At 36.4% G+C, this 12,101-nt stretch overlaps 1 protein-coding gene across 1 annotated transcript in view; it reads right to left on the bottom strand.

Annotated features, from left to right (window-relative positions):
- The window catches only part of lrguk (leucine-rich repeats and guanylate kinase domain containing), a 37,798-nt gene extending 29,267 nt beyond the window's left edge, over positions 1-8,531 (bottom strand). Inside the window, exons 1-9 of the mRNA XM_088923438.1 lie at positions 8,310-8,531; positions 7,833-7,934; positions 4,563-4,644; positions 4,267-4,367; positions 3,600-3,681; positions 3,073-3,197; positions 1,560-1,703; positions 976-1,056; positions 122-208 (exon numbers count right to left, since the gene is read on the bottom strand). Coding sequence (XP_088779564.1) covers positions 122-208; positions 976-1,056; positions 1,560-1,703; positions 3,073-3,197; positions 3,600-3,681; positions 4,267-4,367; positions 4,563-4,644; positions 7,833-7,934; positions 8,310-8,531 — 1,026 coding nt within the window. The remainder of the gene's footprint in view (positions 1-121; positions 209-975; positions 1,057-1,559; positions 1,704-3,072; positions 3,198-3,599; positions 3,682-4,266; positions 4,368-4,562; positions 4,645-7,832; positions 7,935-8,309) is intronic.
- Positions 8,532-12,101: the final 3,570 nt, after the last annotated feature.

The raw sequence follows: 12,101 nt of genomic DNA, 5'->3' as shown, positions 1-12,101 counted from the left end.
ATATAAGAGCCTTAAATCAAAAGTATTATATGCAAAATGTATTCTCTAAAAGAAATACTTGAATTGGCACAGTAACATAAAAAAATACTGTGAGAAAATACATTATGTGTATGCAGATGACCTTTTCTTCAGCTTTCACTCTCTCTTGATCCAAGTGGGTCAGTCTTTGCAGTAGAAAGAGCACAGAGAGACGGTAATCAGGTTGCTCCTAAGAATGACATTATATTGTTAGCTTTTTAACATTAAATGATGCCAATAAAATCAAATGAAAATAAAGCACTTTTTTGGTTTTTTTCACACAAATCTTAAGCTGCTTTTCTTAACAAAAAATGGATATTTAAGATATACAATACTATTTTTTGTTTTTGGTTCCAATTTAAAATCACAAGACCACACAGAACTGCTGAAATGCATCATCTGTCTAGTTGACAAATGGCGGCCATTCTGTTCTCTGTTGTGTGCAGAGAAACAACACAACCTTCATAATGAAATTAAAATGGAAGTTTAGATAAGACAGGTTATACAAGCCCAAAAGCTACCAGTGTTAATCTTATAAGCAGCTGTGTGGGAATTTTAATGATTAAGTAGTCAGGACTTTAGTTTAATGCCTTCACCAGAGAATTGCACCTCATACAGCATGTCACCATTGGAGCATTGGTTTGGAAATTCAGGTCCAGAGGAAATAGTCACCTACACATACTCCAGCAGCAACCTGATTTTCCTTAGAAGTCTCCCATCCCAGTACTTAATTAGACCTACAGTAGCTTTGCTTCTGAGATCGGACAAAAATATTGGGCTACAAGTTGGTAACACTGCTACTGTATTAAATGTTATAAGGTAAAAAGAAGCTTTGATTGATTGTTCTGTTTTCAAGTCCTTCCTTATCCTAAATTGTTACCAGGTATTACACTTGCAATTTTTGTGGTTTGAACATTTTCTGCAATGCTGCCTGTCAATTTCATTATAGTTACTAACCTGAATGGGGTTTCTCAGCAGATTTAGGTCCCGAAGTAGAGGAAGATCATGAATGTGTCTGACTTCATCTATTTCACTTATCTGCTTTGTTTTGAAAAAGTGCTGATGAATACCTTGAGACTTGCAAACATTCATTTAAACATATTGCTTAAACCATCAATACATTTCATACTACAAACACAAGGTCAGGTGAAGACTAGGTGAAGGTCAAACATGTCAATTATGTAAACAAACTTTTAAGGGGATGTACTTTTTCACCACACTGGACATTATGGAAGGTAATGCATTTACACTAGCTTTTTGTGTGTCTAAATGGAAAATAAAAGGAAATAACATACTGTATCATTTGTAATATAAATACATAGGTATCAAGATAATTTAGCTTCCAACATCAATATGTTCCAGATGTGTTGGTTTCATAAGTATATTTTAATGTATATACAGCATAATATTTAATTTTGTTAGGGAGCTAACATGGTTTATGGAAATGATAGTCTAAAATGTCCATAGATTCAACAATCTCCTACATATACTGTATAAATCTTACAAAATACAAATTTACAAAAAAAACAGAAGCATACAACCTGGTTGCTTTCAAGATTGATGGTTTCAAGGAGATCATGATTCTGAAGCCCGCACAGACTCTGGATCTTATTAAAGGACAAGTCCAAAGCTTGCAGATTTTGAAGGTTCTCCAGATTTTCAATTTTCTGTATTTGATTACCCCTCTGTGATTTAACAAACAAAACATGCACTTGATGAAATCAGCAACTGTGCACTGATGAGGCCTTTAAAATCTGACCGAGTGCCAGCTTTAATTCCCAGGTAATCTGATGGATGACAGTTAGGAGCTGGAGTTGTGCCAGCATGACTTCTCAACATGTTGGTTTACTTGTATTTTGACCCTCTCTGTCACAGGGCTATGAATTTTAATCCCAGCCCCTGTCAGTCAGGCTGTCATTTAAACTCAAGTTCTAGCCAAAGAACTCGCATAATTCTTGACGACGAACAGCAGGGGGCTGGTGACCATCCAGCCCTCAAAACTCTGGAGTTATTTCCTCACTGACGGCCCAAGAGTGGACACTGACAGGGGCTGGCTGTGAGAAAGCTTGAATGAACTCCAGGTTTACTTTCCCCAGTAGCAGGTACCAAGGGTGATGGTTAATGAAGCGCTTCCAATAGCTGATTTAGAAGAATTATTCCGATAAAGGGCAACAAAAATGTAATTAGAATTGCGAGGTGCTGGATACATGCTGACATGCCATATGGTTGCATTTATCACAGACCCTTGTTTAATAAAAGAGTTTAGCACTGTGTAAAGTATGCAAAACTTCAAGAAGATGTCATCTTATTTCAACTTACAAATAAATGTGTTTTTTATCTTCAAAAATACAATTCAATACAGTTTTGCATATCAAATATACTGTAGACTCTATGTTACTTAGAGTATGATAGACCATGTCTAAAAGAAAAAATACAGTACATACAGTTAATATTTCTAATATGTTAATGTAGTGTTAAAATGTAAAGGATTTTCTATCTTTCTGGGTGCAGGGACACTGGAGTGGGTCAATGCAAGAATATTTACTGTATTTGGAATAAAAAGAATGTACTAGCTTTTAAAATCCTACTTGGTCTCCATGTATCAAGGGCAGATATACTGTACAATGTGTTTGTACAGTAATGTTAAAGGAAATGATTAAAGCTTAAGGAAATCTTTGTCAAGCTGTACAAAAGTAGGAAAACTAGTAATTTCAAGACATAAAGATAATACAATAATCAATATTGTAACCTATTAATATCTGGGATATTAAATCTTCATCTGCGATTAGATTTAAAACATTAAGACAATTAATTCTACTGACAAGAGGATGACAACCAGGATTGCATTTACTTATTGTTTAATGCAACCATTTCTCTTATTTAATCAATAACATTATTTTAATTAAAATTTTGCATTAATGTCCCATGAAAGCTATTAAAATACAGAATCAAATACCTTACCATGAAGAAGACCTGCTGAGGCTTTAGAAATTAGACGACTATCTAAAGAACATATTTAGCTCAGAGAGTAAAGGAAAATACTTCAGGACTTACCAGCCAGAGTTCTTTAATAGGCAGATTGTCTAATCCACCTATATGTGAAATCCTATTACTTGCCAGACTGAGATGAGTTAGGCTGCTACACTTTTCCAAGCCTTTAATTCCGACAAACTCATTGTCTGTCAGATTTTGAGAAGTGTTAAGAAAAAGATTACAAGTTCCAGGTATGTCAGTGATATTTATTATAAGTCTTGCAAGAGTCTAAAAGTGACTCAGTCTGTCAGCCACTTATTACTGAGAACCATACTGATAATTTCATTGCTTATAAAGAGTGAAAAATTGACAGTAGTGGAATCCAGTTTACATTTCTAAATAACTGAAACATCAGCCTGCATTGTTATTAATATTACAAGTAAGGAAATACATAAAATTGCTAGTTATTAGATAAAAGAAGAATCATTACCATCACACCAAAAATGACAGAAGATTTACCAAAAATTTGCAAGGTGTCCTTTTGTACTTTATAGAAAAACAAAAATAGATATATGTGCTGTAGCATCTTTTCTTCTAATAAAGGATACAATCCAAAATAAGCTTACTCAGAGATGAGTAAGCAGATAAATCCTTCATTTCAGACATCCGGTTGTATGAAAAATCTACTTCCTGTAACAAAAAATATTCATTAACTCAGTTTTCTTTGGAAACTGCATTGAAAAGGTTATCTATGATCGATGAAAGCATAAAGTCATCCTTTCCTTGCCCTTTTCCTCCAATTAATTAAAAGCAACCATCAAGAACAAAGCAGATACACATAGACTTCTTGAATCAGATTAGTGGTTTCTTGTTGGTAGCTATGGCAACAAAGATACAAGCAAGGGACATTCAAAAACAATGTTCAAAATAAATAGAATATTTTATGAAGACCCAAACTACAAGAGGATTGGATAAAAAGCTAACTGCTTGCTTTCTAAATTCATTTAGATATGCACAACAAAATAAGTGATTAAAATGACTGCAGATCAAAGACAAACTTTCTCATTTATGAACTGAAAGATGTGAACAAATATGCTATCTATACTGAAGCAGGAGTGAGCTAATGTTTCTGTAACAATATTTACTGATCTACCAGTAGGAGTGCACAGGTACTTCTATTAATAAAGATTTTTGCATGTTCCAATAAATTGCAAATATTTAAAGTTTATCCTGAGTGTCTTTTTATGGGGTTAATTCCTTGTATAAAAAACTTACCGTGAGATTTTTTGGTGGCTCAAATCCAAAATATTCTTCAAGTTCATTATGAGAAGCATCAAGTTTGATTAGATATGGCATATAGCTAACACAGGATAAATCTAAAAAAAAATCAATATATAGTATATTAGTTACGTGCATTTTACATATTTTACTCTTCAATTCTTCTAGCATTTATTTACAGATATTACAATATCAGAAACATGAAAGATTGATTTAAGAGTAATCATTGTAATTTTTTATTTCCCATGTTAAAAACTAAGGATAATTTAAATGTAGAATGTTTTAAACCATACCTTGAATCTTATTGTGTGAAAGTTCAAGCTTTTGTAGATGGACATAATTGCACAAAATAGATATGTCTCGTAAATTTTGCCCCTACAGAAACAAGTAAGAGTTAATTCAAACACATTTACATATGGTTAAAGCATGTTGAACACACATGCAGTATTAATGCACGCAGATTTGTGAAGACAAATAAATATCATTCTTTGGGCTCCTATTTGAATCCAGCATAAAAATAACTTACTATTTCAGTTCTCTCCTCTTGAAGTTTTCTCTCAATTTCACAGGAGTGAGATTTTCAAATACTGTATATTAACTATTAATCAGTGTCAGAAGGAGACATTTTAGGAGGTAGTTAATATGTGTGGAGAAAGATACAGTATATTTAAATAAAAAATAACAGGCCTTGCTTAAAAGCATTTCTAATAGTTACAAATGACACCTATGTTAAACATGGTGACATAGTCAGTAGGTTAGTGGAAATACAGATTTCTGTCACTTCTGTAAGTGTGTGAAGTCTTTGCCTCTATAATCCTCTAATCCTCCACATGTACTGTAGAACGTTATTTGTTAGCAGTTCGAGACACATACAGGAATTTCTTCAAATTGAATGGTTTTCAGCATTTAAAGCATTCACAAAGGGCCTTAAAGCAGGATATACATTCTATAATTTTGCTCTATATTATGGAATACCCATCCGCTGTCCAAAAGCTGTTTAGCTGCCCCTGGTAAGGGTCACTGTGGAAGTACAGGACACAAGGCAGGACTACATCCTGGAAGTGATAAAAGTCTATTGTAAGGCACACACACATTTCAGAGATACCCATTGTCTCTGGAAGGTGAGAGAAAAGTGGAGCACCTTGTGAAAATCCATGTGAACACTGGAGAATGTGCAAACTACACAGAAGGCTACCCAATCTGGAACAGAACACCGGACCCAAGAGCTGTGGGGCAGCATGCTACCACCACAGTGATGTAAAAACACCTACTCCTCAGATTGAAGTAATTATTTATTTTTAATTTTGGATGTTTAATATAGGTTTTTATACACAAGATCCTACCATAAAGTAGTAAAGTTTACCTGAGCCACAGTTTTAAAATGTAATACAAAGAAAATCATTAAAATCTTTACACTTTTTAAATTGTGCTCATATTGTACTTTGCTAATTAGATACTTGGTTTCAATGTTTCTTGGAGCATGATATAATTGGTGTGCATGTTATTGTTACTGTTCAATCTACAGTAAATGAGCTACTGTATTATCACATTCACTTCACTGTACACAACACATACAAAAGCATCCCCATGCAACACTGACTATCATAAGTATCTGCATTTCCTTCTAAGTACATTCAATTGTGGATTATTGGTTAAAAACAGATGAATAACTTTCATCAATGGCATGAAACTACACAAATGTATACTTCACTACTCAGTTATATTTATAAGAAAGATGTCTGAGACTCCTCTGCCTCTGCTTTTGAAGCTCCAAAAATATCTGCAGTGCTTGTCCTTTCACGTTTACTAAAGCAGCTCGTGTACCTGGCTGTTTGATAACTTAGAAGCTACCATCCTTTGAAAAAAGGCAAATTACAAATAAAAATCTTTAGGCAGTTTCAATGAAGGAACATTAAATGTTTTCTTAATTCCCTAAACCCCATTGTGCTACAGTACAAATCATTTAGGGATCATTCACTTAAAAGTAATTTATAACTGTAGTAAGCAGAAACATCCCACTTTTTACTTCTGCTTACATAGGCTATATTTTCATGATTACAAGGCATGTAATCAATAAAGAGAAGGGAAGAATGAAGAGAGAGAGAAAGGGTGGAAGAAGATCCACAACTCTCAGATAATTATGTTCATGCATTAAAATAAAACTTTTTTTTTTGCATTAATGTATTTTCTGTCTTCCCTGTGTATCCCCAATATACAAAATCCTTTACTACTTTTACGTGTGATGCACTCTTAAGGTCACCGATTGAAATTTTGGGTTCAATTGAAAATTAGGTCACTCTTCCGAAAGATACATTCAATCCTAGTGCTCATGCTGGAATATAGACCTAAACATGATTATAAATACAAAATAAAGAGCACTGCAAAACCTCAGCTCTAGAGCAAAGTGGAGTGCCAGACGTCAAATCAGAGCCCTCTGTGTTATAAATACTATTCCATGAAGACATTAATACCATTTACATGCGAGAGTGTACAGTGTCCTGAAGAGAGTACACCAGGAGTTCCAGGCCAGTTGTTTGTGCAGAATTCGTTAGGCTTTTAACTTTTACCTATAAAAGCATCCTACTTGCCTTAAACAGAGGCATCAAGGAAGCTTGCAAGTATCTAAGGCTTCTTCCAAAAGTGGCATTTATAGACTCTTTTGGTCATCAGAGACAGCCCTGGAAGAAACCTTTAACACATGGGTTTCCAATCTTTGTCCCAGAGAACCAGTGTGTCTGCAGGTTTTCTAGATCTCTTCAAAGCAACGGCACCTGTAGAGTTGGGAAAAGCTGCTAAATTGGTCCAGTTAAGGCAGTAACCACTAGGTTTAGCTCAATAAGAGCTGAGCTGGAATGAAACCCTGCAGACACACTGGAGCTCCAGGAACAGGTGTAAAACTTTTCATCTGAGATATTCTAAACTCAAACTTTAACTGTTAAAAGGTAAAATCAGATTTTGCTTTTATCAACAGCAATATCATATACTGTATACTGCACTTACAGTACATACTGTTTTGCATTGTGATGCAGTATGTGTAACCAAAACTTTGCTGTTAACAAAAGCATTTTATTTTATATCTCAGCATAATTGCTGTACTACAATTTATCTTTCATGTCTCTTGCAGTTCATTCCCTACTGAAAGTGATGACTTGAAGAACGATCCCAAGACAGACATTTTTTAGATTTTTTTTTTTAGTGTACAGACCATTACCTTTTCTCTTCTACCATACTTAGGTCCCCTATGACAAAAACTTGATTGTTTCAGCTTATTATCCCAGTCTCTTTTGGCAGAGGACCAAAGCCCCAATAACTTTTGGGGCATATAAAATATAAAAAGAAGACTTTTGTAAAGGAAGTACTGTATGATTGATCACTGCGTTAAAAGACCTGAAAATTAAGAAGCAGCCATTATAGAAGCAGAAAAAACTTTACCATTATTTTAGCAGAATTATGTTAGTTTAAATTTTACACAAGAAGGAGGGCCACGTACTGTAAGACAACACAGTCCTAGGAACACATTATAATTGTTAGGCCATGTTACAGTATATGATGAACTGACTCACTGGTAATGAAAGGTGCAGATAGACATGTTCCAGTCCAGATGCAGAATTCCCCAAGCTTGATAATCCGCTAGAAACGTCTTCTTCAGTTAATTGAGCAACCTCCTTAAAAAAAATAAAATAAAAAACAGTGATGGGTGAAGCAAACAAGCCACTACTCTAAATAGTTCATTATGCAGCCCTTTCTTAACCTCATCCTACCCAGGTGTACAGCAGGGGTAATACCTGTGCTTGATAACAGGGTGTGTCTAAACAGGAAGGTATTTTTTGTATTATAAATGCTAAATAACTCATAAATACTTATAAAACTACTGAGTACCATAAGCTGCATTCGTGATTACCTGTATATACGCAAAGCGTTCATGCGTTATGCATGTTGTCTTATACCAGTTTGGATTTTCACAAAAAAAAAGGATAAACTGAGTTTATAGAAGAATATTTTTGTTCGTTTCATAGGCAGTTGTTGATCTTATATATTACCTCCTCCATGGCTGGCTCTTCTTCCCCAGAGCTGGAGTATTCTGGAGGCTCTCTGAGACTGCGGGGACTCTCGAGTACTTCAGGCGTGTCTGAACGGAGCACAGTGTCTACTTTCTCCTGCATCACCAGAGGCCCCATGGCATTAGCGCTGCCACTAGGTGAAACAGGAGAAAGGCAGGGGCTCGCAAGCCCCGCTATGGAATTAGCCGCCGAAACTTGCATTTTAGACGTGTATTTTCAGAATTAATTCTGCTTGCATTATGTTGACGCGGCTCACTCGAGCCAAAAAAGAAACTCTCAAACCGAGTCCCACTGTGTACTATACTGTTGCCAAGCAACAACATAATGATGGGGCTGATGAAGGCGAACTGAATGCCGGGACTTGTAGTTTCTGGGACTTAAAACTGAGGCGGAAAGGATGGAAAGGAAATAGTTCAACGTTGTGACAAGTCCCGTGTAAACATAATGTTGTACGTTGTTCTTTAAGGTAATGTTGTTGTTTTTTTCTACTATGGGAATTACTAAATCACGAAACACTGTAGAAAGTTTTATCAATGAAAAATAGATTCTTACACGTATATAGCGCTTTTTCTGGACACTCCACTCAAATCAAAATCAAATCAAATCAAAGTTTATTTATCAAATGCACAACTGCATGCAGCAGTAGTTGCTGGCAATGAAATGTCTTTTCTGCGAGCTCACAAAAAAAACAAGAATCACAAAATTCACAAAAACACAAATCACAAAATTGAGGTTACATTTTTTTAAATAGAATAAAACTCAATACGAGCAGAGCTGCTATGTGTCACAAGTAGTGCAGTTATGCTGAATACAATGAAAACTGTGTGTCCATGTAGCGCTTTACAGAAAATTGGCACTCGATCCCCTCGACCACCACCACCAGTGTACAGCCCCACCTGCATGATGCAACGGCAGCCAGTACTCTCACCACACATCAGCTCACCGTGGGGAGGAGAACAGAGTGAATTTATAGATTATTAGGAGGCCATGACTGGTAAAGGCCAATGGGAAATTTGGCCAGGACACCGGGGTTACACCCCTACTCTTGTCGAGTAATGTTCTGGGATTTTTAATAACCACCGAGTCAGGACGCCGGTTTTACGCCTCATTCGAAGGACGGCGCCTGTTTACAGTATAGTGTCCCCCATCCAGGTACTGACCAGGCTCACAGGTGCTGAGCTTCAGTGGGTAGCCCAGCTGTGATTTGCAAGGTGATATGGCTGCTGGCCATGTTTATGGCTTTAGAGTACTGCTAGTGCAATATATTTTATTCGTTATTCGTTAAACCCAGTGTTTAATAAAAGTCTTCATCCTGAATGCAACTGCGGGGACGCATAAGGTAAAAGTAATCCAGTGAATATTCAGTGTTGGCAGCATTGTGTGTTTGTACGGTGCTTCAGAATGCAGTAATATTAACCCCAGTTAAATACTGTACATGAGAATTCAGGCGTTCTTTGACAGTAAGGTTTATTCAATGAAACGGCGAAGCTAATTTTATTCCCCACGGAAATAGCAACTACAGATATATTAGGTTTCGTCGATGAAAAGACGCGTCTTATACAAACATATATATCACTTAATATGCAAAATTATGTAGCGCATTAAAAATATGATCTATATAAATAAACATTGCCCTAATAATTATTTAACCTATATGCTAATTAAATCGCATAAGGTGATTACGTTGCGATCTCAAGCAGTAAAGTTATTATATACACATTATACTGTACGTATGTGTAAGGAATAGCAGTCATAATAATAGTTGTTATTATTAATAATAATTATTATTACTGTATATCTTGTACTATTTTAATAAGAATATACTACTTTTGTACAGTAAGTGCGTATTGGGATATACCGTCAAGGGTGGCACAGCGGTTAGCAATGCTGCCTTTTTTCACTGACCTCCCTGGTCCTCAGTTACACCCGGGCAGGCAGCTGTCAGCGTCCCGGTGTTGCCCCTAAGGACCAACGCATTCGCACGGGGACTCACCGCATCCAAAACTGCCAGGTGAGCTCCTTACTTTAGATCAGATAAGGTGCGAGCACAGTGAATGGATTAAACAAGGACGATCACCTTTAAAGAACTTTTTTTATATAAATTAGTAGAGATTTTATGTTTTGTTAGAGTATACACTCATCGTAAGATTAATGTATATTGTCCAAAAAAGTTTATTTTCAATAAAAAATATATATGATAAGATAAGCGATAGCAGAGCGGTAGAGCGTCTGAGTGCAGATCAAGAGGTCCCTGGCACAAATGCAGGTACACCCTCAGTCCTTATCAATCAATTCCTGTTTAGTGCTCCGATTTTTGAGCTAACGCTTGAATTGAAGCGCTACTGTCTTGCTTCGTTGCCGCAAGGGCACTGACTAGGCAGGGAATTGTTTTTTCCCTCCTTAATTCACCTTGAACCGGACTTTCTCTCCTCGTCAGCACACCCGTCTCAGAAACGAAGGTAAACCTGGCCTTCCCCGAATTCCTCCGGGTCTCTCCGATACCAGCTCCTGCAGCTCGGCTCGCCATTCATTCAGCTCAGTCTCTGCACGGCAGGGACCGGATCAGAACAACAATGTGCTGAATTGCATTTGAAATATGTTTTGTACTTTACAATGATAAGGAAAAAAATATTTCTGCATGTTTTTTAAACTATTTTCAGTGCTTCATTAGAATTACTATTAAGTGCAAACCTTAGGACTGTATTAACTGTAAATGAAACTGGGTTAGACTACCATCTGTTCTAGTGTGCAATTGAATTGGAAAAATAGGTGTAAACATCATGTGTACATACAGGTACTGTATATTTTTGTGTGTTGCTTATTTTTAGTTTGCCTTTCGGTTATTCATTATGTACTGTATATATTATGACGTAGATTATGATTATCATCTTTAACAGAAGAAATTCAGTGTTCACAGTGCCAACACACACAGTACTAAGGCAAAAAAGGGTTGTCACCAATCAGGTTGACCAAAAAGTACATCGCTCAAGACAGCTTCTCTCCATCTGAAAAACATTATATTCACAAAAGGTAGGAAATGGAGGTTTTGTCTATGATAGCTTTTAATCCATCATGGATGGCGGTGTGTCAGAATTTTGCCTCATAGCTCTTAGGCCCTGTGTTCTATTCCTACATGGAATGTTCTGTATGGAGTTTGCATGCCCCCCTCAGTGGTATTTATGTTATGGTCACATCAGTTTAGTGTCTGTCTGTCAGGGTATTGCCAGTACACCAGAATGTTAGCAGCCTGTGTTGTCTACAGGCGTTGGTTTTGCTGGTGCGGTTTATGTTTTCTTTACCACTTTGGTTGCTAACCTTAGTCAAGCCACTGTTCTTGGCCATTTCAACTGATGTCCGAGTATCAAAGTGTTTTCATGTGCAAAGGGCAACAGCTGGCCTACCTGAAAAGGCGATTTTCCACACGCTTCATGCTAGTGTTAGTACACAGCATTTCTTTTCTGAAATGTGCGTGAATAACAAGAGGCAGTCAACTAAAACCTTTGTGGCAATACTACTTTAAGTCACACAACACTGTATAAAGTATTCTATCGCTATTTAGCAAATTAAAAAAGAATGATAGCTTTGAACAAAGAAGCAGTAAACAACATGAACTTTAAAGATTGCCCTATGAAAGTAAATCTTGAATGTATTATGGAACGCAAGTTATTCTTCAGAATGCATAGACTTCTGTCTTGCCCACTATAATACTGAACAGCAGTATTAGTCGTTACTGATGCCCATGTGGTATTCAGTGTTTAACCAGCTGAGAGA

Source organism: Atractosteus spatula, chromosome 8 (assembly GCF_055471065.1).
Source record: "Atractosteus spatula isolate fAtrSpa1 chromosome 8, fAtrSpa1.hap1, whole genome shotgun sequence".
NCBI lineage: Eukaryota > Metazoa > Chordata > Actinopteri > Semionotiformes > Lepisosteidae > Atractosteus > Atractosteus spatula.
Note: the sequence above shows the minus strand (reverse complement) of the source record. Positions and strands in the feature narration are given on the sequence as shown.